The sequence below is a fragment of the Furipterus horrens genome, unplaced genomic scaffold (genome assembly GCF_987537825.1).
Source record: "Furipterus horrens unplaced genomic scaffold, mFurHor1.1.pri manual_scaffold_17, whole genome shotgun sequence".
Taxonomy (NCBI): domain Eukaryota; kingdom Metazoa; phylum Chordata; class Mammalia; order Chiroptera; family Furipteridae; genus Furipterus; species Furipterus horrens.
The window spans coordinates 54,365,259-54,392,916 of NW_028327187.1; the positions used below are offsets into that span (position 1 = coordinate 54,365,259).

General features: G+C 39.0%; 1 protein-coding gene across 2 annotated transcripts in view; it reads left to right on the forward strand.

Moving 5' to 3' along the window:
• The window catches only part of MORC4 (MORC family CW-type zinc finger 4), a 91,401-nt gene that overhangs the window by 56,498 nt on the left and 7,245 nt on the right, over nucleotides 1-27,658 (forward strand). For both annotated transcript variants that reach the window (XM_090263978.1, XM_090263979.1), the window contains exons 11-14: nucleotides 1,325-1,453; nucleotides 4,152-4,220; nucleotides 4,622-4,673; nucleotides 6,054-6,229. In XM_090263978.1, the coding sequence (XP_090120104.1) occupies nucleotides 1,325-1,453; nucleotides 4,152-4,220; nucleotides 4,622-4,673; nucleotides 6,054-6,229 (426 nt within the window). The remainder of the gene's footprint in view (nucleotides 1-1,324; nucleotides 1,454-4,151; nucleotides 4,221-4,621; nucleotides 4,674-6,053; nucleotides 6,230-27,658) is intronic.

Here is a 27,658-nt window from a genome sequence, read left to right on the forward strand (position 1 = left end):
AATTAACCGATGAACAAATAGCAAAACTTTCTGAGGCTCAGTTCAGAGCTATAATCATAAGGCAGCTTACAGAATTAACAAAAGATATTGAACATGACAGGGAAGGAATGAAGGCTAGGCCTGCTGAAATGAACAAAAAGACATACGAGACAAGTGGTGAGGAAACGAAAACGAGAGATCAAATCAACAAATTGGAACATAGGGAAGGAACAGTCAACCAGTGCGGAAAGAGGAAACAAAAAGCGAGGAATATGAGGAGAGGCTCAGAAACCTCTGGGATAGCTATAAGCGAACAAACATTAGAATTATAGGTTTGCCAGAAGGTGAAGAAGAACTAGAAATGGGAAAATTATGTGAAAAAATAATGAAACAGAACTTCCCTAACTTGAGGAAGGAAATAGACTTACAGGTCCAGGAAGAACAGAGAGTTCCAGATAAACTAGACCCAGGGAGAACCACTCCAAGACACATTATAATCAAATTGTCAAAAATTAAAGATAAAGAGAGAATCTTAAAAGCAGCAAGAGAGAAGAAGAGAATTATGTATGAAGGGGTCCCAATTAGACTATCAGCTGATTTCTCAAAGGAGACCCTGCAGGTGAGAAGGGACTGGAAAGAAATATTCAAAGTAATGAAAATCAAAAACCTACAGCCACAAATACTGTATCCAGCGAAACTGTCATTCAGAATAGAATGGCAGAGAAAGTGCTTCCAGGACAAAGTAAAACTGAAAGAGTTCATTAGATACAAACCACTGTTATATGAGATGTTAAAGGAACTGGTTTAGAAAAAGGAGGATCAAAACTATGAACATTAAAATGAAAACTGTATCACAACAACCAACAACAGAAGCTAGGGAATGGAAACAAAGGCAAACTAAGTAGGCAACGAGAGTGGGAAAATAATTATAGGTATGGGGAACATACTGGGGGAGATCAGCATATAGTGGGGAGGGGGACAAGGGAGGGATATGATGCAGGAATTAAGAAGCATAGTAGGAGAGAATGGAGTAGATAGGAAGAGGTTGAGAAGAACTACATGAACAACAAATGGACATGGACTAAAATGTGGGGACAACCGGAGGGAGGGGGGTCACTGCGTGGAGGGGAGCAGAGGGAAAAGAAATTGGGGCAACTGTAACAGCATAATCAATAAAACATATTTTAAAAAAGATATATACATTTTAGACACCTAAACTATAACAGTTATAGCACATTTCATATATAAAATTATGTTCTTTCACTTTTAGGGTGTGCCTTTCTAATGTAAGACACAGCACAGAGCTAGGATACACACAATAATACTTCTGTTTTCCTTTATTCAGGAAGATTCCTGACCAGACATGGGTACAGTGTGATGAGTGTCTTAAATGGAGGAAGCTTCCTGGAAAGGTTGATCCATCTACATTACCTGCAAGATGGTTTTGTTACTATAATTCCCATCCAAAGTACAGGTAAGCTTAGGACGCAATATTGTGCCAGAAATAACTCCTGATTTGTCTCTATATTCTAAAACATTTTTCATCTCAAGTCCATACTCTTCAGCCTGGCATTCCAGTCTCTGTGCCAACTGGTCCCACCCTACCTATCCAGCCTTATTTTTCATTGTATGTTAACACAAACCCTGTGCTTTAGCCAAGCCTGTGGCTTCACTATTCCCCACACATGCTGCACTTATTTCCTCCTCCATGACTTGATAATGTCATTCCATTTGCTTACAGTGACTTTATGCATTCTATCTGCCTACCCAAATCATATTCATCTGGGATGCTTAAGTATTTTGTGTAATACTTCTTCTGTCGACACTAGTTTACAGTATTTTGCTCTGGCTTCCTGTGATACTTAATTTCTGACTTTTGTTCACATATTGTTTTATAATTTTTGGATGTTTTTCATATGTCTATCTTTGGCACTTCAAGAGATTGTAAGCTTTTCGAGAACAAGGGCTTTACATTTTGGGTCAAGTTGATGATTTTCTTCATATGCTTCCTATACCTGAATCTGTTGTAGTACCTGTTGTACATTCAATGTTGTTTGTTTACATGTTTGTCTTCTTAAAACACTGTATATTTCTTGTATCATTGAACATCTAGATAGTACCTGGCATATCCATGGGCATTAATTTCAACTTAACTAATCTTTTTTTATTTGATTCAGTGGTCTCATAGGTTTAAAATAATAACTCAGTTTGCTTCATTTAAGCTGCAATGTAATTTTTTTCTCCTCAGGATGAATGCTGATAGAGAAAAAGGTACTAGGCACTCTCCCTCCCAGGAACATACCCAGTGCATCTCCTAAACTCTAAGTGTTCCCATGAGACTTGCAGCCAAGGGAACAATGGGTAGTGGCAGCTCATCATGGGCTAACCCCCTGAACCTGTCTCCAGGGCTCCCTTTTTCTCTGAGTTTCCATTGAATAAAAGCAGCCCTGCCTAGGCTCTCCTGTTGCTTCTTCTATCCCAAGGCCTTCCTTTGTTTCACTGTCCCCAGCTTTAATAAGAGTACAGTACTTCACCTGGCTGCTGTGGCTCAGTGGATTGAGCGTCGGCCTGCGAGCCAAGTGTCGCTGGTTCGATTCCCAGTCAGGGCACATGACTCGGTTGTACGTCAAGTCCCCAGTTGGGGATGCAAGTGAGAGGTAACCACACAGTGATGTTTCTCTCCCTCTCTTTCTCCTTTCCCATCTCTCTAAAAATAAATAAATAAATAAATAAATAAATAAATAAATAAATAAATAAAATAAACAAATAAATAAATTATTTTAAAAAAGAGCACTCCCTCACTTATCGCGGGTATTACATTCTAGACCCCCCATGATAGGTGAAAATCCACGAAGTAGGAACCTTACATTTATTTTAGTATTTATATATAGAAGGCTTTATAAACCCTTCCCCCACACTTATAAATCATTCCCAGTCCCTTATTAACGTGTCCCACTTATTAACCTTTTCCACACTTTTATAAACACTACTTATGTTCTTAAACATATTCTACACTCTTAAACCTCTGTAACTTTAACAACGTACATATACAGTACCGCAAAACCCCGCAATATAGTGAAAAATCTGCGATAAATAATTAAATATAATATTTTTAGAAATCCTGCGATACAGTGAGGCCACGATAAGTGAACAACGATATAGAGAGGGACTACTGTATTCTGAAAATGTTTTTTAAAAGAAAAAGAAAAAAGTTACTAAAACAGAGCATGCTTTTTAGAAAAAAATATTTAAAATGGAGGAAATTAAATAAATGAAGTCTAGGTATGTAATGAGTAAGCATTCCTTCATATTCTCCAGCTGTGCCTAAGCACCTCTCCATGGAGTGTAACTAGGATTGATTAGAATATGGGACCGAGTGCTTAGAAGTCTCATTTTCACCTATGGGTTTACACTTGGTCCAGGAGACATAGCCTTCCAGGATACTTTGCCCCCTTATAAAATGGGTATAGCATATGTTTCCAGTTATTATTGATTTTTAGTTTTTTCTAGGATTATTGTTGACCATTGAATGCTTTTTCTAGTACTGCTTTCAGTTTTTACTCCTCTAAAATTCTCTTCCTTGTGCTTCACATATAGCAAATATATGTATACATTTTCATTTATAGAATCCTCCTTTTTCTTCTCTTTGCTAGTCTCTGTTCTATTCTTTTTATGATGTAAGCTCCTACTTTCTTATTGCTACTTTCTATCATAACCTTTCATTTTTTTCTTCAGGCATCATCACCTGGTTTAGGAATTCTCATGATTCTTGACTGCATCTTGGGAATGACTTTTTAGTAAATGAGAGGCAAAAATAATACTCACTCTCTTTACAGAACCTCAAGCAAGTCTCTCATGTGCTTGAACTTCACTGTGTGGGAAGACATTATGATTTGTGTTGTCCATCATCATATGAATTTTGTAGCTGTCAAGTACTTTGAATGTCTTGGGAGAGAAGTGTTATACGCCCCCAAATAATTAGATGATGAGATGCCTTGAAATAAGAATTGCTACACACTAACCTACATGCAAGTTTTGTAATATGTTTGGAATCTGAGCTTTATAAGGTTAGAGGGTTCTTAAGCTGCCTTGTTACAATTGTGCAGAAAGGAAAGAGTAAAAACAAAGGACACATTTTGTTTCCAAAAGATAATTTCTTCTCTATACTGCAGGAGATGCTCTGTTCCAGAGGAACAAGAACTCATTGATGAAGACCTGTACTTGAACAAAGCTAAGAAACAGTTGAGTATACCAAAAGTGATATTCTATGTCACACAGTAGAGGAGGCTGGCCCTTCTTAATAGAACAGGGGAGGTTTGAAAAGAGGGATGATATTTTTTCTTTTTTGGTTTTTAATGATTTCTTTCCTCACCTTCCTGTTCTCCCAGTTCTTTATTCCTTCTAATCATCTCCTGAGTTTCTCAAGCAGTGATTTTCTTTAGTATCTCTTCCTCCTCCCCCCATCTCTCTTTCGATGGGGCGTCTGAAACCGCTCTTTAGTAGCAGAGTTTAGGAAGGCATCCTGAGCTTGAACTCAATGAAGCCCACACTATTTATAATTTGGAAGGAACATTAAAACCTAAATCTACAATTGGTAATCCATTTCATGACTGAACTAAATAGCACTTTTATCTTCTCCTAGAGATCAAACTGTTGAGAAGAAGAAGGTGCCAACGGAAAATGAGAACTACCAGGTGAGAGACAGTGCACCCTCTTCCTTTTCTCATTCAAAAATTTCCCCAACAGAGGATATAGGTTGAAGGAAGCAGCAGTCTTGAAAGCTGCGTAGAAATAATGAACCATTTCTTCTGGTGGTCTTTATTTTTTTCCATTGGATCTTTTGATTATACTTTGATCTGTTGTTGCCGATGTTCAGATCACCAAAAATAGAAGAGTCAAATTATTTATTTCCCAGATTTGGATTCAATACTGATTCTGGACAGTGTTAATGTCACCTTCAGTGTAAGAATTTTCAGGGTTATTTTCCATCCTCATAAGGCTGTTCCTGTTGAGTGTCTTGTTTTCCTCATTTTCTTTCTGCCAGGATTCAGGAGTGATTATTCCTCCTTCCTTTTGGGAAGAAAGGGTGGTTCTTTGTGCCCTCCCCCCATCCCTGCTTTCAGGCTGGCTGGCTTTATAAAGACTCTGCTGTTTTGAATTTTCAGGAGCACTGTCTCTCGGACATGGTTGCCCAGCTCCGGACGCTGAAGGGTGCAATAAGGTTGGCCGTCCTTTCAGGGACACTTCTTTCCTGACAGCCACCATAGCACCCATCTCTCTCTCCCCCCAAACCTTGCCTTTCTGCATGAGTTTCTTGTTGACCCTTTTTCCCAGAGATATCTATTAGTCGCATGTTATATTCACCTTCCACCCTCTCAATCAGGGTAGGTCAGACTGGTGAGGATAGAGGCAATTTAATACTAATTCTTCTTCTGGCAGTCTACTGAGACCCAGGTATATGAATATTCAGGTTTTATGCCCTACTGTCTTGGCTTACTAGTCTGATCTAGTGATTGGGAGAGTTCCTGGGACTGCCCTGTCCTCATTCAGTTTACCTCTCCTTTATATTCCTTTACCTTCATCATTCATACTATTTTCATGGGCTGGCTCTCCCACAAGATCCCAGATGCATGTCTCTGTGTGTGTGTACTATGAATAAGTGTTAATGTATTGCATGCATTTTTCCAAAACCAGCACCGACACATGCTGCAATGCTTCTTCCTTCCATCCGTACCCTCATCACAGATCTTAAAGGAGTGAAAATCAAGCCTTAAAATGGGTCACAAGAGAATTAGACACACTGACTAGGGGACCTGGGTTTATGTTGTGGGTGGGATGACTCTAGGAGCCAATAAGTGAGTTGGGAAGGTCTGTTGGCCTCCAGCTGATAAGGTTATAATTGAACGTGCCTGGGTTCAGTTTTCTAGTGTACATTACTGTATGCTGTTTGTTATGTGTAGGAAACAGTCTTTTTATTTGGCTAAGTGTTCTTTCCTAGCATCAGAAGGATAACTCATCCTTTGGTATTTAGTTTGAAATTAGGATTTTTATACAACAATTTTTTTCTTTGCTAGGTATTCGCTAACCCACTGAAGATCCCTACTATTCAAGATATGGATGAATTAAATAATAAAACAATTGGATATGAGGAAATTGATAGCCTTAGTCAGCTTCCATCTGTTGGGGAAGAAAGCAAAACACCTATTCTTCAACTTAAGCCTCTGGATTCCAGTGTTTTTCAGTTTTCCAGGTGGGTAGAAACATAGTCTCTCTTCAACAGTAAACCTCAGGGCTTGTTTTCCTGTAAAGTAAGTTGGTATGGTTATCATGTTTACATTTTTACTAAGGCATGGCATGAAATTCAGAAGGATAAACACCATTTTCGGTTGACAGAATTCTGTGTTGCATGTACCCCCAATTACTCAACATTACATCTGCTATGTCAAATCTGTCTATCTGTTCTTTTTATTTACTTTTTGGAGATGGTCATTTGACAAATACTCTTTTATGTATTATATATTCACATTATGTTGGGAATTGTGTAAGTGAAATAATATACATGAAAACTCTTTGGAAAGCATAATGTACTCTACAAATGTAAGCTAAAGTTATGTAGATAAGCATTATTTCTTTCCTTAAATTTAGGAATATTGAAGTCCTGAGAGTCTCTATAGGTCTAGCACATGTTGACACATATAAAAATAACCATTAGAAGTTTATGCCTTTAAGTAAGCCTTGTAGTTCTTTGTTTCCTAGAGTAAATTATTAGTATAAATTTAGTTTTTGGCTTTACTTGCTCATCTTATAGCTCCTCGTCAATATTATTTTGTTAGTCTTTATAACAGGAAGGAACATACCTTTTCTTTTTAAAGATTTTATTTATTTATTTATTAATTTTTTAAGTATATTTTATTATGTTGTTACAGTAGTTCCAATTTTTCCCCCTTTGCTCCCCTCTGCCAGTATCCCCCTTCCCTCCAGCAATCCCACCCCTCATAGTTCATGTCCATGGGTCATGCATTTAAGTTCTTTGGCTTCACCCTTTCCTATATTATTCTTAACTTCCCCCTGTCTATTTTGTACCAACTGATTATGCTTCTTAATCCCTGCACTATATCCCCATTTCTCCCCCTCCCCCCTCCCAGCCAATAACCCTGCAAATGACTCCCCATACCTCTTATTCCGTTCCTATTCTGGTTTGCTTAGTTGGATTTTGTTTTTATTTTTTAGATTCAATTGTTGATAGTTGTGAGTTTGTTGTCATTTTAGTGTTCATAGTTTTGATCTTCTTTTTCTTAAGTAAGTCCCTTTGACATTTCATATAATAATGGCTTGGTGATGGTGAACTGCTTTAGCTTTACCTTGTCTGGAAAGCACTTCATCTGCCTTTCCATTCCAAGTGATATCCTTGCTGGATAGAGTAATCCTGGTTGCAAGTTGCCTTTCATCACATTGAATATTGCTTGCCAGTCCCTTCCTGCCTGCAAAGGTCCTCTGAGAAATCAAAGGCAACTCTCTGCCTCTCTCTTACTGCCCTGAGGACTCTCTCTTTATCTTTCACCTTTGGCATCTCAATCATGATGCATCCTGGTTTGGTCCCTCTGGGTCCAGCTCGCCCAGGACCCTCCGTGCTTCCTGGACCTGTATGTCCATCTCCTTCACAAAATTTGGGAAGTTTTCCTCATTTTTTTCAATTCTTGCTTCCTCATTCTGCACTGGTTTACTGTTTTGTTTTTTTTTTCCTTATGTTCCAAGTCATTAATTTGAACCCCGGTTTCCTTCCCTTCACCATTGGTTTTGTGGATTTTCCTTCGTCACTTAGCATAGCCTTCACTTCTTCTCTTATGTGTTTGCCATACTCAAGCATATCTGTCAAGCCTGTGAGCATCTTTATCACCAGTATTTTGAATTATTCATCTGTTAGGTTGTCTATTTCCTCATTTGTTAGGTTGACTATCTCCTCGTTGCTTAGTTCTCCCACTGGAACCTTGATCCGTTCCCCTTTTTGGGCCATACTTCTCTGTCTCCTATGTTTATTTGCCTCTGTGTCCCAGGTAGAGCTGTCACTCCTGTTATGTTGTAAGAGGTGGAGCCTTAGGGATTCATGAGTACAGGGAAACCTATTTCACCATGTTGTGGCACTGTATATGGGGGAGGGGTCAGAGATGGAACAATGTCACTTTCCCAGCACTTGCCCCTTTTCCAGGCACTTCTTCCACTTCTGTATGGGACTGGCACCTCCCTAGCTGTTGCCCTGGCCATCATTCCCAGAGTGGGTGGGTCTGTGGACATTCTAGGACTGTGGGGGCCCTTTAAACAAGCGGACTCTGCTGAGAGACCAGCAGTTTCTGCCTCCATCCCAATCCCCACTGGTCTGCACAGTCAGAAGCAATGAGGCTTGTTTTTCCCCAGTGCTGGGACAGTGAGCTGGGAACGCTCCCCAGGTGTCCCTCCCAATTTTTTTAAAAGGTGTGACTTCACTTTCTGCTGGCCTGCCACTGCTGCCACCACATCGTGTCCTCTCCGCCCCGGCTCTGCCTCTCCTACCTCTCTGGATGAGTATTTCTTCTTTATATCTTTGTTTGCTGGACTTTTTTGCAGTTTGATTTTCTGGAACTTCTGGTTGTTTCTAGTTTTGAGGTAGTTGTATTCCTTCTTAGTTGTGGAGGGAGATGCGGCATGTCTGTCTACGCCTCCATCTTGGCCAGAAGTCTAGATTTTATTTATTTATTTTTAGAGAGAGGGGAAGGGAGGGAGATGGAGACAAACATTGATTAGTTGCCTCTTGCATGCCCCCAGCCAGGGACCTGGCCCACAACCCCAGGCATGTGCCCTGACCAGGAACCAAACTGGTGACCTTTCCGTTCACATGCCGCTCTCAATCCCCTAAGCCACACCAGCCAGGGTGGTCTTTTTTTCCCCTTAAATATCAGGAGTGTTTGAAGCACTGAAAGATATTACTGCTCCTATAATGCCATGAGACTGGATGGAACTCAAGTCTCTTGAATAAGACTTGCTTTCTCCTCTCTGTTATGCCTCTCACTTCTGGCAGAGTCAAGCCATAGGGCAGGTAGAGCTGTTCTCTAATAATAGAAACTTCTACAGTCATCAGTAATGTGACTATTATATGGTGAGTTGTGAACTTTCAGTTGACCCTCTTCACTTTGGCTATCTTCTTAACTAAGGACAGATGCAATGGAATACGCAATATGGTAAAAAGGACTTCCATTTTTTTCCCCAGTGTTACTAAAATTTGTCCTTGTTTCTTGCTTCTTAGATGGATCTTTTCAGCTTCTCATCTAGACAAACATCTCTACATGTGGGCAAGTCCCCTATTCAGTGATTCTTCCATAATTAAGCCCTATAGATATTGAAAGAACCCAATGACTGCCCCGCCAAAACGAACAAAAAGTCTCAAGAGGAAGTAAACTATTAGGAGCAAAACTAATAAAACTCTAAAGATATTAAATGAGAAATTATAAGAAAGAATTTAAAGGTACTCAATAACTAATGATTGAATTTGAGTCATATTAAAGGACCAATTTCTAAGATTGAACTATAGCAAGGGGTAAGAATTATAGCCTAGTCATTATTGGGGGCTTGAATGTAATTCTAATCTGTTCCCATCTGTAGTTTTCCAGTTCCCATTGTAGGTTGGAAAGGTTGTATAGTAAAGTACTGTGTGTCTTTGAAGCGCATTGTTACGTTTCTACCTTAATCTCCTTGAGATGGTCATGTCTCAGAACTGCCACTGGAGTATCAAGGTATCATTGCTCTTGAAGGCTATACTTTCCCTGATGTGACCAATTTTCCTTTTTCATCAGTGTATCTTTCATTACTATGTACTAACTCATTGTAACCTGAAGGAGATTACAAATGGTGACCTATGCATGTATGTATTTTATGAGTGCAGTATGTCAATACATCCATTGGGTGGCATACTTTATCAGTCTTAATTGAGATTTCTTTTTTTTGGCAGTTTTTAAAATATCATTTCTTAATTTTTCTATTCTTGTTTATTCTACTACAGTTTTCCCAATTTTTCCCTCTTTGCCCTCCTTTATCCAGCCCCCACCCCACAGTCCATCCCCACACCGTTCTCTGTGGGTCATTCATACATGTTCCTTGACTAGACCCTTCCCTTTCTTTCCATTATTCCCCCCACCGCCCCCTTCCTCTGGCAACTGTCAGTCTGTTCTGTTTCCATGTTTCTGCTTCTGTTTTGGTTTGGTTGTCAGTTTATTTTGTTCATTAGATTCCTCTTATAAGTGAGATCATATGGTATTTGTCTTTTGCCACCTGGCTTATTTCACTTAGCATAATTAATAGTCTCCAGTCTCATCCATGCTGTCGCAAAGGGTAGGAATTCCTTCTTCTTTCTTTCTGCTGCATAGTATTCCATCATGTAAATATACCACAGTTCTTTAATTCATTCACCTGCTGATGGCCACTTAGGCTGTTTCCAACACTCTTATTGTAAATAGCGCTGCTATGAACATAAGGATGCATAAGTTCTTCTGAATTGGTGTTTTGGGATTCTTAGGGTATATTCCCAACAGTAGAATCTCTGGGTCAAAAGGCAGTTACATTTTTAATCTTCTAATTTCTACGAGTCTTTGTGGAACTACCATGCTAAGATTTGGGTTTTGCTATAGAGGACAGGTAAAGTACTTTGATTCTGCATGTGTAGTTTTAATTTGAGAATAATATTCTTTCTCTTAAGAGAAAGAGGTATATGATAATTGATGTTGGAACTGATGTCATATGTCTTATATAAGGTCAGTAAATGATAATTATGTCATGTCAAACTACATATATAGAAGGATATTGATTGGAAGGAGTCTGCCTTTTTATAAGGGAAAATGAAAGTGCTCAGGAGATCAGTGAAATATACAGGGTTTCTTGATAAACAATGTTAATGTAATTATCAATTTAGCCAAGAGTCACAAAGGTTTCCTTTGTTATTATCAAAACCTGAAGGTGATAAGGGGCCTTGGGTCATGTGGTACAGCTCTCTAACTCTAGATAAAATAAAGCCTACACTATCCTAGAAAGGTTTTAAAATTTCCAGTAGGGTAGGTTATATGACCTAATAAGGCCTCCTAAACTGTCATTGGAAACAGTTTTATGAGTCTCATAACTCTAACAAGGGCGGGGAGCACCTGCAGTAGGTAATAGGTTCAGCCAGTATGAAATAGACATAACTATTTCAGGAAAGATAGCTTATTTCTTTTAAAGGAAATCATTCCTTTCTGATCACTAATTCTACATATATTTAAGTACTTATTATATGAAAGACACTGTTCTAAGACAGTGATGGAATCAAAGATGAAAGTATTCAAAGTTTTATGTGTAAGTATCCCCCAAAATGCTATGTTCCATAATAAGTAGTACCAACTAAGGGCTATGGTAGGCATAAGCATATGGGCAAAGGAGAGAATTGGTGGCTGTAATTTATTTAGATATTTAGAGAGCCTTTGAGTAAGTAATATCTCAAAGGCTAATTAATTTTTGTTTAAGAATACAACAAAAAAAACACATCCAAATTACATTATAATGGTGGAAATAAAAGAGAGACATTCTAGTATGTTAAAAGGAATATTTGAAAAAACAAATATGAGGTATAAATTTAAAAAAATCAATTTTTCTAATGAATAAGTTGATTCAGGGACCAGTATTAACATTTTAAAATATGTTATTCGAGAGCTATTTCCAGAATGGAGAAATGAAGAGTGTAGTGTTCACTTTTACAACAAATAATCATTTAACTGGAAAAAGTTATTAAACCAAAACAATTCTTGAAGATTGCCCCAGGGTCATACAGAAAATGAAGAAACATTTATTAAATTTCAGAAAGAACAGTAAGAGTCTTTAGCATTTAGCCTGCTCCCATCTTCCTCCAAGCTGTGTTTTGTGAAAACTACTCAGGGACCTCTAATCCAGGTAGATGTGGTCAAGAAATTGGTAGCTCCATCTTCCCCTAGCTCCTAGTCTACAGTTATGGTTTCATCTGTGAGGGGCAGGCCTCTGAAATTTCTCATCTCCCCCAATTCCATCTTGCAGAAGTTCTTTTCCAGACAGACTCAAGAAGACTGGGTCTCTCTTCTCCTAAGCCAGCTTTCTCTTCCCCAATCCAGCCTCAAGTCAGGGTGAAAGCACTCATTTAGGGAAAACATGGTAACAATACTGGAGTCCTATTGCTCCAGCCCCAGCTTGCTTGTATGGCAGAGATTCATGCCAGAAGTAGCAAGCCAAAACCCATCTGAGCACCTATTTATAATAAAAGGTTTCACTCTTGCCCTGGCTGGGTAGCATATTTGGTTAGAAAGTCATCTCGATACACAAAGGTTGTGGGTTTGATCCCTGGTCAGGGCATATACAAGAGTCAACCAATGAATGTATAAAAAGTGGAACAACAAATTGCTGTTCTCTCTCTTTCCCTTCCTCACTCTCATTAAAATCAATAACTTAAAAAAAAGGTTTCACTCTTAGAGAAGTGGGCCGCTTTCCCTGCCCCCACCTCTTCCTTAGGGTGAGAGGCAGGCCTTAAATATGAACTTCTTAGCTCCACCTGAAAGAACTGACTTTATGTGGAAAAGGTCATGGAGAATTCCATTCCTAAGGGCATTGCCAAAAATAAATGAAATCTTGGTGGAGAACAATTAAGGGGATACTCATAGGTCCCCAGTACAAGTTACAACAAGCAAAATAGCCGAGCAATCAGATGTTTGGTAACAGAGAGAACCAAGGAAACAAGATAATCAAAAAGAGCTCTCTTGGGGTCTTAGTCAACCCTGGGGGTTTGGAAGGCCATGCAGAAGCACAAGGCTACACTCCCTCAGACCAGGGAATATGGTAGATTTGAAATCAATCCCCAAACCTCATACAGGTCAAACAACAAAGAGCAGCAGCCTCAATGGCACTAGGGCCTTAAGCACAACCTCTAACCAACCATTGGCTGCATAATAAGGTACTCTGACCCAGTGGCAACTCCTGGCAAGCCAGGCTAAAAATAAAATTACACATACCTTTGGCAGTCTGGAACACTATGTGCATGCTCAAGACTGTGCCTTCTCAGTGGTGATTGGAGAGGGAAAACCCAAACTACCACTATATGGACGAATGTGGGGCAGAAACATACATTTCTTTAACTGTGATAGCAGCCTTTAAGCCACACACACACCCAGTGATAAGGGTAAAACTCCTAACTAGCTAACAGAGCTTAGGCACAACCTTTGACCAATAAGTGGCCTATGCTGACCCCAGGGTTACTCCTAGGTTTCTAGATAAAAGATAAAAATCAAGAAGAAATCTCAGCATGATACTTCAGGACAAATAGATTTCATGGAGTCAATTCAACCAAGTCAGTAAATAAACAACCAAGCAAATAAATCAACCATTCAGGGGGGTGGATTCAATGTCCAGCGTTGCTGTGCTATATTATCTAAAATATCCAATTATCAACAAAAATTTGTGAGACATGTAAAGAAACAGAAAAATGTGACCTGTACATAGGGACAAAAAAACAAAAACAAAACAAAAACAGGCAATAGAAACTGCTCTTGAAGGGCCCCGGTTGTTGCATTTAGCAGACACACTTCAAAGCAGCCATTATACATATGTTCAAAGAACTAAAGGAGATCATGTCTCATAAAGTGGACAATATCATAAAGGGACAGAGGTTATTTTTTGAAGAACCAAATGGAAATTCTGGAAGTGAAAATGACAAAAATCAAAATGAAAATTTTACTAAAAGGACTCAAGAGCACATTAAAGTTGGCAGAAGGAAGAATCAGCAAACTTGAAGCTATGTCAATTATAGATTTTGCTAAGAAAAGAAAAAAAATGAAATGGACAGAATCTCAAAGAAATGTGGGACATCATTATGTGTTCCAAAATCTGCAAAATTGGAATACAAAAAGGAGAAGAGAGAGAAAGGAGTAGAGAAATAGTCAAAAAAATAATGGCTGGAAACTCCCAAATTTGATTTGAAAACAATCTACAGATCCCAGAATCTCAGCAAACTCAAAATAGGATTCACAAAGAGTTTCACAGCCAGAAATATCATAGTGAAAGTATTGAAGGCCAAATGCAAAGAGAAAAAACCTTAAACACAGAGAAAAAAAAAACAAAACACATCACATACAGGAGAATCCTACTAAGAATAATAACAAACTTCTCATCAGAAAAACAATGGGGACCAGAAGGCAGTAATGACATTCAAAGTACTGAAAGATTGTCAACCAAGAATCCTTTTTATTAATTTTTGTTTATTTTTATTGTATTTTTTTTAAATTTTATTTTTTGGTTTTTCAATTACAGTTGTCCCATTTTCCCCCCATTGCTCCCCCCCACCCCGCCCACCCCTTCTCCCGCAATTATATCCCTCCCCGTTGTCCATGTCCATGAATCATTTTTGCACGTTCCCTGACTAAACCCTTCCCTTATCACCCTTCTCTCCCTCCCGACTCCCCCCTATTGACTGCTATTCTGCTCCTTGTCCTATTTAGTTGGTTTGTTTATGTTGTTCTTTAGTTTCCTGTATTAGGTGATATCTTATGGTATTTTTCTTTCTTTGCCTGGCTTATTACACTAAGCATCATTCTGTCTAGTTCCATCCATGTTGTTGCAAAAAGCAAGAGTTCCTTTTTTCTCTCTGCTACATAGTATTCCATTGTGTAAATATACCATAGTTTTTAGATACACTCATCTACAGGTGGGCATTTAGGCTGTTTCCAGCACTTAGCTATTGTAAATAGTGCTGCTATGAACATAGGGGTGCATAAACTTTTTTGAATTAGGGTTTTAGGATTTTTCGGGTATAACCCTAGCAGTGGAATCGCTGGTTCAAATGGCAGTTCCAGTTTTAGTTTTTTGAGGTAATTCCATACTGTTTTCCATAGTGGCTGCACCAGTCTGCATTCCCACCAACAGTGCAGTAGGGTTCCCTTTTCTCCACATCCTCACCAGCACTTGTTGTTTGTTGATTTGTTGATGATGGCCATTCTGACAGGTGTAAAGTGGTATCTCATTGTGGTTTTTATTTGCATCTCTCTGATGACTAGTGATGTTGAGCATTTTTTTCATGTGCCTATGGACCTTCTGTATGTCCTCTTCGGAGAAGTGTTTGTTCAGGTCCTTTGCCCATTTTTTAATTGGGTTGTTTGTTTTCTTGATGTTGAGTCATATAAGCTCTTTATATATTTTGGAGATCATTCCCTTGTCTGAGATATCATTGGCAAATATGTTTTCCCATATGGTTGGTTTCCTTTTCATCTGGCTGATATTTTCTTTTGCTGAGCAGAAACTCTTTAGTTTGATGTAGTCCCATTTGTTTATTCTTTCCTTTATTTCTCTTGCCTTAGGAGATGTTTCCATGAAAATATTGTTATGTGGGATATCTGAAATTTTTCTGCCTATGTTTTGCTGTAGGACTTTTATGGTTTCATGGCTTATATTTAAGTCTGTGATCCATCTTGAGTTTATTCTCGTGTGTGGCGTAAGTTGGCGGTCTAGTTTCATTTTTTTTGCATGTCCCTGTCCAGTTCTCCCAGCACCATTTGTTAAAGAGGCTCTTCTCACTCCATTTTATGTTCCTTCCTCCTTTATTAAATATTAGTTGACTGTATGTTCCTGGACTTATTTCTGGGCTCTCTTTTCTGTTCCACTGATCTATATGTCTGTTCTTATGCCAGTACCAGATTATTTTGATCACAGTGGCTTTGTAGTATTGTTTGATGTCTGGTATTGTGATTCCTCCTGCTGTGTTCTTCTGTCTCAAGATTGCTTTGGCTCTTCGGGATCTTTTTTGGTTCCATATGAATTTTTGGAGTATTTGTTCTAGGTCAGTGAAATATGTCATTGGTATTTTAATAGGGATTGCATTGAATCTGTAAATTGCTTTGGGTGATATGGCCATTTTGATGATGTTGATTCTTCCCATCCAAGAATATGGTATTTGCTTCCATTTATTTGTATCTTCCTTAATTTCTTTCTTCAATGTCACGTAATTTTCAGAGTATAGGTCTTTTATCACTTTGGTTAAGTTTATTCCTAGGTACTTTATTTTTACTGGTTGCTATAGTAAATGGTACTTTCTTTTTTGTCTCTGTCTCTGATATTTTATTGTTGGTGTACAGAAATGCCTTAGATTTCTGTATATTTATTTTGTACCTTGCGATTTTGCCAAATTCTCTTATTATATCAAGTAGTCTTTTAGTGGAGTTTATAGGGTTTTCTATGTATTCTATCATGTCATCTGCATATAATGATAGTTTTACTTCTTCTTTCCCTATTTGGATCCCTTTTATTTCTTTTTCTTTTCTGATTGCCGTGGCTAGGACTTCCAACACTGTGTTGAATAGGAGTGGAGAAAATGGGCAGCCTTGTCTAGTTCCTGATTTCAGGGGGAATTCTTTCAGTTTTTGTCCATTGAGTATGATGTTGGCTTCGGGCTTCTCATATATAGCCTTAATTATGTTAAGGTATACTCCCTCTATTTTCATTTTGCTGAGTGTCTTCATCATAAACGGGTACTGTACATTATCAAATGCTTTTTCTGCATCTATTGATATGATCATGTGATTTTTGTCTTTCATTTTGTTTAGGTGATGTATTATATTTATTGATTTGTGTATATTAAACCATCCTTGCATCCCTGGGATGAATCCCACTTGATCGTGGTGTATGATCTTTTTGATGTATTGCTGGATCCTGTTTGCCAGTATTTTATTGAGGATTTTAGCTTCTATGTTAATCAGTGATATTGGCCTGTAGTTTTCTTTCTTTGTTGTGTCTTGACCTGGTTTGGGGACTAGGGTACTACTGGCTTCATAGAAAGAGGTTGGGATTTTTCTCTCTTCTTGGATTTTTTGGAATAGTTTGAGGAGGGCAGGAGTTAATTCTTCCCTAAATGTTTTGTAAAATTCACCTGTGAAGCCATCCGGTCCAGGGCTTTTGTGTGCAGGGAGATTTTTGATTACTGTTTCAATTTCCTTCTTTGTTATTGGTCTCTTAAGACTTTCTACTTTTTCTTGGTTCAGTTTTGGAAGGTTATATGTTTGTAGAAATTTGTCCATTTCTTCTGGGTTGTCAAATTTCTTGTCCTACTGTTGTTTGTAATAATTTGTTACAATCTTTTCTATTTCTGTGGTATTCGTCATAATTTCTCCTCTTTCGGTTCTGATTTTGTTTATCTGGGTCTTCTCTCTTTTTCTTGATGAGCCTGGTTAAAGGCTTGTCGATTTTGTTTATTTTTTCAAAGAACCAGCTCCTAATTTCATTGATGTTTTGAATTGTTTGTTTGGTCTCTGTCATTTAATTCTGCTCTGATCTTGATGATTTCCTTCCTTCTTCTTGCCCTAGGCTTTGTTTGTTTTGTTGTTCTAGTTCTTTTAGCTGTAGGGTTAGGTTTTTTATTTGAGATTCTTCTGGCCTTTTCAGATATGCCTGTATTGCTATGAACTTCCCTCTTAGGACTGCTTTTGCTGTGTCCCATAGGTTTTGGGCTGTTGTGTGTTCATTATCATTAATTTCCAGAAATTTCTTGATTTCTTCTTTGATGTCATTGTTAACCCATTCATTATTTAATAGCATGTTGTTCATTCTCCATGAGTTTGGATGTCTTTGATATTTTTCTCTGAGGTTGATTTTTAGTTTCAAGGCATTGTGGTCTGAAAAGATGCTTGATATGGTTTCAATTTTTTTGAATTTGTTGAGGCTCATTTTGTGTCCTATCATGTGGTCTATCTTTGTAAATGTTTCATATGCATTTGAAAAGAATGTATATTTTGCTTCTTTAGAGTGAAAAGTTCTATATATATCAGTTAAGTCCATGTGGTTTAGTGTGTTGTTCAATGCCTGTATATCCTTGGTCTTTCTTTGCCTCGAAGATCTGTCTATTGTTGATAATGGAGTGTTAAAGTCCCCTACTATGAGTGTGTTTCTGTTAATATTCTTCTTGTGGTCTTCTAGCATATTCTTTATGTGTTTGGGTGCTCCTATGTTGGGTGCATATATGTTTATCAGTGTTATATCCTCTTGATGGATTGTTCCTTTAAGTATTATGAAATGTCCTTCTTTGTCTCTTTTTATTGCCCTTTCTTTGAAATCCATTTTGTCTGACAAGAGTACTGCTACCCCAGCTCATTTTTCATGTTCGTTTGGTTGGAATACTTTTTTGTATCTCTTTACTTTCAGTCTGTGTAAATCTTTTGTTTGGAGGTGTGTTTCTTGTAGACAGCAAATATGTGGGTCCTGTTTTCTTATCCATTCCCGTACCTTATGTCTTTTAATTGGAGCATTTAATCCATTTACATTTAAGGTTATTATTGACATGTATTTATTCATTTCCCTTTGTACCTCTGTTCCTCTCCTCTTTCTTTCTTCTTTTTCTTTTCTTTTTTTTTTTTTTTTAATTTTGGTTTTTCAATTACAGTTGTCCCCTTTTCCCCTAATTTCTCTCCCCCACCCAACCCACGCCCTCTCCCGCAATCATATCCCTCCCCGTTGTCCATGTCCATGAGTCTTTTATATGGGTTCTTTGACTAATCCCTTCCCTTACTTATCCCCCTTCTCTCTCTCTCCCCTCCCCCCTATTGACTGCTATTCTGCTCTTTGTTCTATTTAGTTCCTTTGTTTGTGTTGTTCTTTAGTTTCCTGTATTAGGTGATATCATATGGTATTTTTCTTTCTTTCCCTGGCTTATTTCACTAAGCATAATTCTCTCTAGTTCCATCCATGTTGTTGCAAATGGCAGGAGTTCCTTCTTTCTTTCTGCTGCATAGTATTCCATTGTGTAAATGTACCACAGTTTTTTGATCCACTCATCTACAGATGGGCACTTAGGTTGTTTCCAGCACTTAGCTATCGTAAACAGTGCTGCAATGAACATAGGAGTGCATAAGTTCTTTTTTTTTTTTTTTAATTTTTTTATTTTGGTTTTTCAATTACAGTTGTCCCCTTTTCACCCAATTTCTCTCCCCCACCCAACCCACCCCCTCTCCCACAATCATACCCCTCCCCATTGTCCATGTCCATGAGTCTTTCATACAAGCTCTTTAATTAAACCCTTCCCTTACTTATCCCCCTTCTCTCCCTCTCCCCTCCCCCCTATTGACTGCTATTCTGCTCTTTGTTCTATTTAGTTCCTTTGTTTGTGTTGTTCTTTAGTTTCCTGTATTAGGTGATATCATATGGTATTTTTCTTTCTTTGCCTGGCTTATTTCACTAAGCATAATTCTCTCTAATTCCATCCATGTTGTTGCAAATGGCAGGAGTTCCTTCTTTCTTTCTGCTACATAGTATTCCATTGTGTAAATGTACCACAGTTTTTTGATCCACTCATCTACAGATGGGCACTTAGGTTGTTTCCAGCACTTAGCTATTGTAAACAGTGCTGCAATGAACATAGGGGTGCATAAGTTCTTTTGAATTGGGGTTTCAAGATTCTTCGGGTATAATCCTAGTAGTGGAGTCGCTGGTTCAAAAGGCAGTTCCATTTTTAATCTTTTGAGGTAATTCCATACTGTTCTCCATAGTGGCTGCACCAGTCTGCATTCCCACCAACAGTGCAGTAGGGTTCCCGTTTCTCCACATCCTCGCCAGCACTTGTTGCTTGTTGATTTGTTGATGATGGCCATTCTGACTGGTGTAAAATGGTATCTCATTGTGGTTTTTATTTGCATCTCCCTGATGGCTAATGATGTTGAGCATTTTTTCATGTGTCTATGGACCTTCTGTATGTCCTCTTCGGAGAAGTGTTTGTTCAGGTCCCTTGCCCATTTTTTAATTGGGTTGTTTGTTTTCTTGATGTTTAGTCGTATCAGCTCTTTATATATTTTGGAAATCAGTCCCCTGTCTGTGATGTCATTGGCAAATATGTTTTCCCATATGGTTGGTTTCCTTTTCATCTTGCTGATGTTTTCTTTTGCTGAGCAGAAACTCTTCAGTTTGATGTAATCCCATTTATTTATTTTTTCCTTTATTTCTCTTGCTTTAGGAGATGTATCCGTGAAGAGATTGTTACGTGAGATATCTGATATTTTCTTGCCTATGTTTTCCTCTAGGACTTTTATGGTGTCACGGCTTACATTTAAGTCTTTGATCCATCTTGAGTTTATTCTTGTGTGTGGTGTAAGTTGGTGGTCTAGTTTCATTTTTTTGCAGGTCCCTATCCAGTTCTCCCAGCACCATTTGTTAAAAAGGCTCTTCTCACTCCATTTTATGTTCCTTCCTCCTTTATCAAAGATTAGTTGACCATAGAGGCCTGGGTTTATTTCTGGACTCTCTATTCTGTTCCACTGATCTATATGTCTGTTCTTATGCCAGTACCATACTGTTTTGATTACAGTGGCTTTGTAGTATTGTTTGATATCTGGTGTTGTGATTCCTCCTGCTGTGTTCTTCTGTCTCAAGATTGCTTTTGCTATTCGGGGTCTTTTTTGGTTCCATATGAATTTATGGAGTATTTGTTCTAGGTCTGTGAAATATGTCATTGGTATTTTAATAGGGATTGCATTGAATCTGTAAATTGCTTTGGGTAGTATGGCCATTTTGATGATGTTGATTCTTCCCATCCAAGAACATGGTATTTGCTTCCATTTATTTGTTTCTTCCTTAATTTCTTTCTTCAATGTTATGTAATTTTCAGAATACAGGTCTTTTATCTCTTTGGTTAAGTTTACTCCTAGGTACTTTAATTTTCTTGTTCCTATAGTAAATGGTATTTTCTTTTTTGTCTCTGTCTCTGCTATTTTATTGTTGGTGTACAGAAATGCCTTAGATTTCCGTATATTTATTTTGTACCCTGCGATTTTGCCAAATTCACTTATTATATCGAGTAGTCTTTTAGTGGAGTTTATAGGATTTTCTAGGTATACTATCATGTCATCTGCATATAATGAAATTTTTACTTCCTCTTTCCCAATTTGGATGCCTTTTATTTCTTTTTCTTTTCTGATTGCTGTGGCTAGGACTTCCAACACTATGTTGAAAAGGAGTGGAGAGAGTGGACAACCTTGTCTAGTTCCTGAGTTCATGGGGAATGCTTTCAGTTTTTGTCCATTGAGTATGATGTTGGCCTCAGGCTTCTCATATATAGCCTTAATTATGTTAAGATATGCTCCCTTTATTCCCATTTTGTTGAGTGTTTTCATCATAAATGGGTGTTGTACATTATCAAATGCTTTTTCTGCATCTATTGATATGATCATGTGATTTTTGTCTTTCATTCTGTTTAGGTGATGTATTATATTTATTGATTTGCGAATATTAAACCATCCTTGCATCCCTGGAATGAAGCCCACTTGATCATGATGTATGATCTTTTTGATGTATTGCTGGATCCTGTTTGCCAATATTTTATTGAGGATTTTAGCATCGATGTTCATCAGTGATATTGGCCTGTAGTTTTCTTTCTTTGTTGTGTCTTGACCTGGTTTGGGGATTAGGATAATACTGGCTTCATAGAAAGAGTTTGGGATTTTCCCCTCTTCTTGGATTTTTTGGAACAGTTTGAGGAGGATAGGAGTTAGTTCTTCCCTGAATGTTTTGTAGAATTCGCCTGTGAAGCCATCCGGTCCAGGGCTTTTGTGTGCCGGGAGATTTTGGATTACTGTTTCAATTTCCTTCTTTGTTATTGGTCTGTTGAGACTTTCCACTTCTTCTTGATTCAGTTTTGGAAGGTTGTATGTTTCTAGAAATTTGTCCATTTCTTCTAGATTGTCAAATTTCTTGTCATACAGCTGTCTGAAGTAATTTCTAACTATCATTTGTATTTCTGAGGTATCAGTCGTGATTTCTCCTCTTTCATTTCTGATTTTGTTTATTTGTGTCTTCTCTCTTTTTTTCTTGATTAGACTGGCTAGAGGCTTGTCGATTTTGTTGAATTTTTCGAAGAACCAGCTCCTAGTTTTGTTGATCTTTTGGATTGTTTGTTTAGTCTCTATGTCATTTAGTTCTGCTCTGATCTTGATGATTTCATTCCTTCTTCTTGCCCTAGGCTTTGTTTGTTGTTGTTGTTCTAGTTCTTGTAGCATTGTGGTTAGGTTTTTTATTTGAGATTCTTCTAGCCTTTTCAGATATGCCTGTATTGCTATAAACTTCCCTCTCAGGACTGCTTTTGCTGTGTCCCACAGGTTTTGGGTTGTTGTGTGCTCATTATCATTAGTTTCTAGAAATTTCTTGATTTCCTCTTTGATGTCATTGTTAACCCATTCATTATTTAATAGCATGTTATTCAATCTCCATGAGTTTGGGTGTCTTTGATTTTTTTTTCTGAGGTTGATTTCTAGTTTCAAGGCATTGTGATCTGAAAAGATGCTTGATATGATTTCAATTTTCTTGAATTTGTTGAGGCTTGTTTTGTGACCTATCATGTGGTCTATCTTTGAAAATGTCCCATGTGCACTTGAAAAGAATGTATATTTTGCTTCTTTGGGGTGAAAAGTTCTATATATGTCAGTTAGATCCATGTGGTTTAGTGTGTTGTTCAATGCCTGTATATCCTTGGTGTTTCTTTGCTTTGATGATCTGTCTATTGTTGATAATGGAGTGTTGAAGTCCCTTACTATGAGTGTGTTGTTGTTGATATCCTTTTTGTGGTCTTCTAGTATTTGCTTTATGTATTTGGGTGCTCCTATGTTGGGTGCATATATGTTTATCAAAGTCATATCTTCTTGATGGATTGTTCCTTTAAGTATTATGAAATGTCCTTCTTTGTCTCTTTTTATTGCCCTTGCTTTGAAATCCATTTTGTCTGATATGAGAACTGCTACCCCGGCTTTTTTTTCCGGTCCGTTTGCTTGGAGTATTTTTTTATATCCCTTTACTTTCAGTCTGTGTAAATCTTTTGTTTTCAGGTGTGTTTCTTGTAGACAGCAAATATGTGGATCCTGTTTTCTTATCCATTCCGTTACCCTATGTCTTTTAATTGGAGCATTTAATCCATTTACATTTAAGGTTATTATTGATGTGTATTTATTCATTTCCCTTTGTACCTCTGTTCCTCTCCTCTCTTGTTTTTTCCTTCTTTTTTCTTAGAACACTCCCTTTAGCATCTCTTGCAATGCTGGTTTGGTGGAGATGTATTCTTTCAGTCTTCCTTTGTCTGAGAAACTCCTTATTTCACCTTCTATTTTGAATGAGAGTCTTGCTGGGTAGAGTATTCTTGGTTGTAGGCCTTTGTTTTTCATTGCTTGAAATATTTTTGACCATTCCCTTCTGGCTTGTAATGTTTCTGTTGAGAAATCAGTTGATAGCCTTATCGGAGCTCCCTTGTATGTTATTTGCTGCTTTTCTCTTGCTGCTTTTAGGATTCTCTCTTTGTCTTGGAATGTTGCCATTTTAACTATGATGTGCCTTGGATTGGGTTTTTGGGGTTCCTCTTAATTGGAACTCTCATTGCTTCTTGGACTTGCATAGCTTTTTCTCTCATCAGGTTCGGAAAATTTTCTGTCACTATTTCTCCTATCGGATTTTCAATTCCATGTTCCTTTTCTTCTTCTTCTCGTATTCCGATGATCCTTAAATTATTTTTCCTAATGCTATCCTGTAATTCCCTTACATCTTGTTCATATTTTTTCAATCGTTTTTCATTTTGCTGTATTGTCTGGGAGTTTTTCTCTACATTATCTTCTAACTCACTAATCCGATCCTCTGCTTCGTTAAGTCTGCTTTTGACTGATTCTACTGTGTTTTTCAGTTCAGAGATTGTATTCTTAAGTTCTTCCTGGTTCCTGTTAACAATTTCTATGTCTTTTTTTATGCTGGTGTAGTTCTCTGCAAGTTCCCTGTAATTTTCTTGGAGCTGTTGGTAACTTCCTTGAAGGTTGTCATAGTTGATTTTAAGGATGTCGAGTATATTGAGCTTCTTTACCACCATTGTTTTGAATTCCATGTCTGACATTTGGGCTATGTCTATTTCATCTATCTCTCTTTCTGAGGATTCCTCTTTTCTTTTCATTGAGGGGTTATTTTTGCGTCTTACCATGTTGGATTCTTTTTGTTTTTATTTATTTATTTATTTTTTGGGGGGGTAGTCTGCTTTGACTTCCCTCCTTTGTGGTGTAATATTCTTTATCGAAGGTCTGGGAGTTTCAGTGGTGTAGTCTCTTTGATATCCTGTGCCTGATGTTCTTGAGTTACCCTTTATGTCATTTGTTTATGCTGTTTGGTTATATTTCAGATGTTCTTTTATAGGATCTTCCTTCTGGCTAGTTGGTTGAGAATCACTCTATCCGCTTTGTCTTGAGTTCTTTTGTGGATATGCTGTTAAAGACATAAACACACAGCCCAGGCAGGAGACCCACACCCTCAAAAAGTATCCCCCACTCTATCCTGCTATCGTTAGCCAACTAGCCCGTATTAATATAAATGTAAAGAGATTTGAGCTTTTATACTATAAGAAGAATAGATAAGAGTTGTTTTTGGGGAGGAAATATATAATTTTTGATAGAGGGGGTGATAGATTAGTAATATTTGAGACTGTGCAAGCCAGTTAGTAATATTTACATTGTATGTTAATAAAAATAGAAGAAAAGGATAGAAAAATACATAATATAGTAAGAAAGTGGGATTGTATTGTATTTGGGTTTATATAGTAATTATATTATATTATTTAGAGTGATAGGGGGGCTAAGCTAGACACACAAACGAATAAACAACGATTAAAGAGAAAGGATGAGAAGGAGAGGTTATATGCAACACGTTAGAGATAAAGTTTGTTATTATTGGAAGAGGTGAAGGAAAAACACCCCCCCCAAAAAATCCCCAAGAAAATAGAAGAAAAGAAGAAAGAGAGAAAGAGAAGAAAATAAAAAATTTACCACAAACCCCCCCAGAAAACCCCAAAAGGTAAGAAAGAAAGGAACAAAGAAAGATAGAAAAGAAAGAATAAAGAAGAAAGAAAGAAAGAAAAAAGAGAGAGAAAAAAAATATTGAAAAAAAATATATATACCCCCCAAAAAAACCCCAAAAAAAGCCCAGGAAAAGAATAAAGAAAGAAGAAAAGAAAAGAAATGATTAAGAAGAAAGAAAGAACAAGGGAGAAAAAATGTGGGAGAAAAAATTTGGAAAAAAAAAATTTTAAAAACGATGTTTTTACTCCGTTTTAGCCTTGGTGTGTTGCCTTCTTTTTCTGGGTCCGCAGCTGGTCTAGTGTGGCAGGTCAGAGGTTCTTGTTTTTTGCAGGACTGGTGTGCGCCCCCGGTTGCCGCTATGGTGCGCGCCCGCGGTTGCCGGCACGGCGAGCTCCCTTGCTGCCCGCTGGAGCCAGTTGAGGTGCCCTTGCGCTCGAGCCCTTGCGCGCGAGCCCCTGCGTGCTCAGGCGGCCCAAGAGTTTGCCCCGCGGTTGGAGCCCACTGCTGCCGGGCCGCGGTGGTTCCCCGTTCGTGCCGAGGTGTCCCTGCGCGCGACCCTGCCTGCGCGGGCGGCCCGAGCGCTTTCCCCGGGATTGGCTCCTGCTGTTGCTGGGCTGCGGCAGTTCTGCGTTCGCGCCGAGGAATCCCTGCGCGCATCCCTGCACTTGCGGGCGGCCGGAGAGCTTTCACCGGGATTGGCTCCTGCTGTTGCTGGACTGCGGCTGTTCCGCGTTCGCGCCGAGGAATCCCTGCGCGCGTCCCTGCACTCGCAGGGGGCCCGAGAGCTTTCCCCGGGATTGGCGCCCCCTGACCCCGGGCTGAGGTGATTTCGCGCTCGCGCGCCGCCCCGTGCCCTCAGTCCCGCTTAGCCGAGCACAGGGAGTTGGTCTCTTGCCTCTTAGGGCAGGGCCGGGGACACTTGTGCTCAGTGGAAGCGAGCATCCGTGGGTCGCCTCCTCCCGCTGTTCCCGTGCTGCAGCCGCACGCCTTCCCTCACCCGTCTGGGCGGGCACAAACAGAGCCTGCGCTAGTGGTCTGCTTTCCGGCCTGGCGCCCTGCGCCCACGGGAGCTGTCTAGGGGTGTCTGTGCATGGTTCTCTGCCTGTTCAGTGGGCCCTCCCTGTGCCCGTAGGGGCACTGATCTTATGTCCGTTGGGGAGTGTCCGAGGGACGCCTGGACTCACGGCCCCGCGCACCTGGGCCAGTGAGTGAGAGCACTTCCCTATGCGCGCCCCGCGACCCAAGGGTAGGGTTGGGGAGTGGATGAGCGCGCCTCTGCGCCTGGCCTCCTCCAGAACGGCCTACCACCCCCAAACTTTCCTCCCCTCTCCACCGTCCACTAGAGAAAAATATAAAGGAGAATTATGTTCTCACTTGCCCGGCAGCACGCTGTCTCCTGTCCTTCAGCGCCAATGCCACTTGGTCGAGTCCCGTCTCTGCCAGCGGGCAGAGATCCGCTTTCCGCCTGCCTCCTCTCCGGGCAGCCTGTGGTCGCCAAAAATCCTTTGTGTGCTTCCCGCCGCAGCTCGGGCAGCCGCCCCAGTCAGGAATCCCGTTTCGTCCCCTTTTTCTCCACTATCCTCACTAAACAGGTTGTTCCCAGATGGATTTTCTCTAATCCAGCAGTGCCTTGGCTCAACTCCTACCAATGTCCAGCTGCTCACTGAGATGTTCTGTCTGCAATTAGCCCAAACTGCAGACGGGTCTCCGGAGCCTAAAACCGCAACCTCTCCTCACCCCTCCGCCATCTTACCTTCTCTGCTCTTCTTTTTCTTAAAACATTCCCTTTAGCATCTCTTGCAATGCTGGTTTGGTGGAGATGTATTCTTTTAGTCTTCCTTTGTCTGAGAAATTCCGTATTTCACCTTCCATTTTGAATGAGAGCCTTGCTGGGTAGTGTATTCTTGGTTGTAGGCCTTTGTTCTTCATTGCTTGAAATACTTTTAACCATTCTGTTCTGACTTGTAGTGTTTCTGTTGAGAAATTGGTTGATAGCCTTATCGGAGCTCCCTTGTAACTTATTTGCTGTTTTTTCTCTTGTTGCATTTAGGATTCTCTCTTTGTCTTTGAATGTTGCCATTTTAATTATGTTGTGCCTTGCAGTGGGTTTTTTGGGGTTCTCTTTCATTGGGACTCTCTGTGCTTCTTGAACTTGCATAACTTTTTCTCTCCTCAGGTTGGGAAAATTTTCTGTCAATAGTTCTCCTATCAGCTTTCCTATTCCACGCTCCTCTTCTTCTCTCTCTGTTACTCCCATGATCCTGATATTATTTCTTCTCATGCTATCCTGTAATTCCCTTACATATTGTTCATATTTTTTCAATATATTTTCATTTTGCTGTATTGTCTGGGAGTTTTTCTCTACATTATCTTCTAACTCACTAATCCGATCCTCTGCTTCATTTAGTCTGATTTTACTGTGTTTTTTAGTTCAGAGATTGAATTCTTCATTTCTTCCTGGTTCTTCTTAATAATTTCTATGTTTTTTTTTTTTATGCTGGTGTAGTTCTCTGCAAGTTTTCTGTAATTTTCTTGGAGCTGCTGATAACTTCCTTGGAGGTTGTCATAGTTGTTTTTAAGGTTGTCAAGTATATTGAGCTTCTTTACCACCATTGTTTTGAATTCCGTGTCTGACATTTGGGCTATGTCTATTCCATCTACCTCTCTTTCTGGGGATTCCTCTTTTCTTTTCATTGAGAGGTTGTTTCTGCGTCTTACCATGTTGGATTCTTCTTGTTTTTGTTTTTTGGATTTGTCTGCTTTTACTTCCCACCTTTGTGGTATGAGATTTTTTATAGGAGATCTGGGTTTTCAGTGGTGCA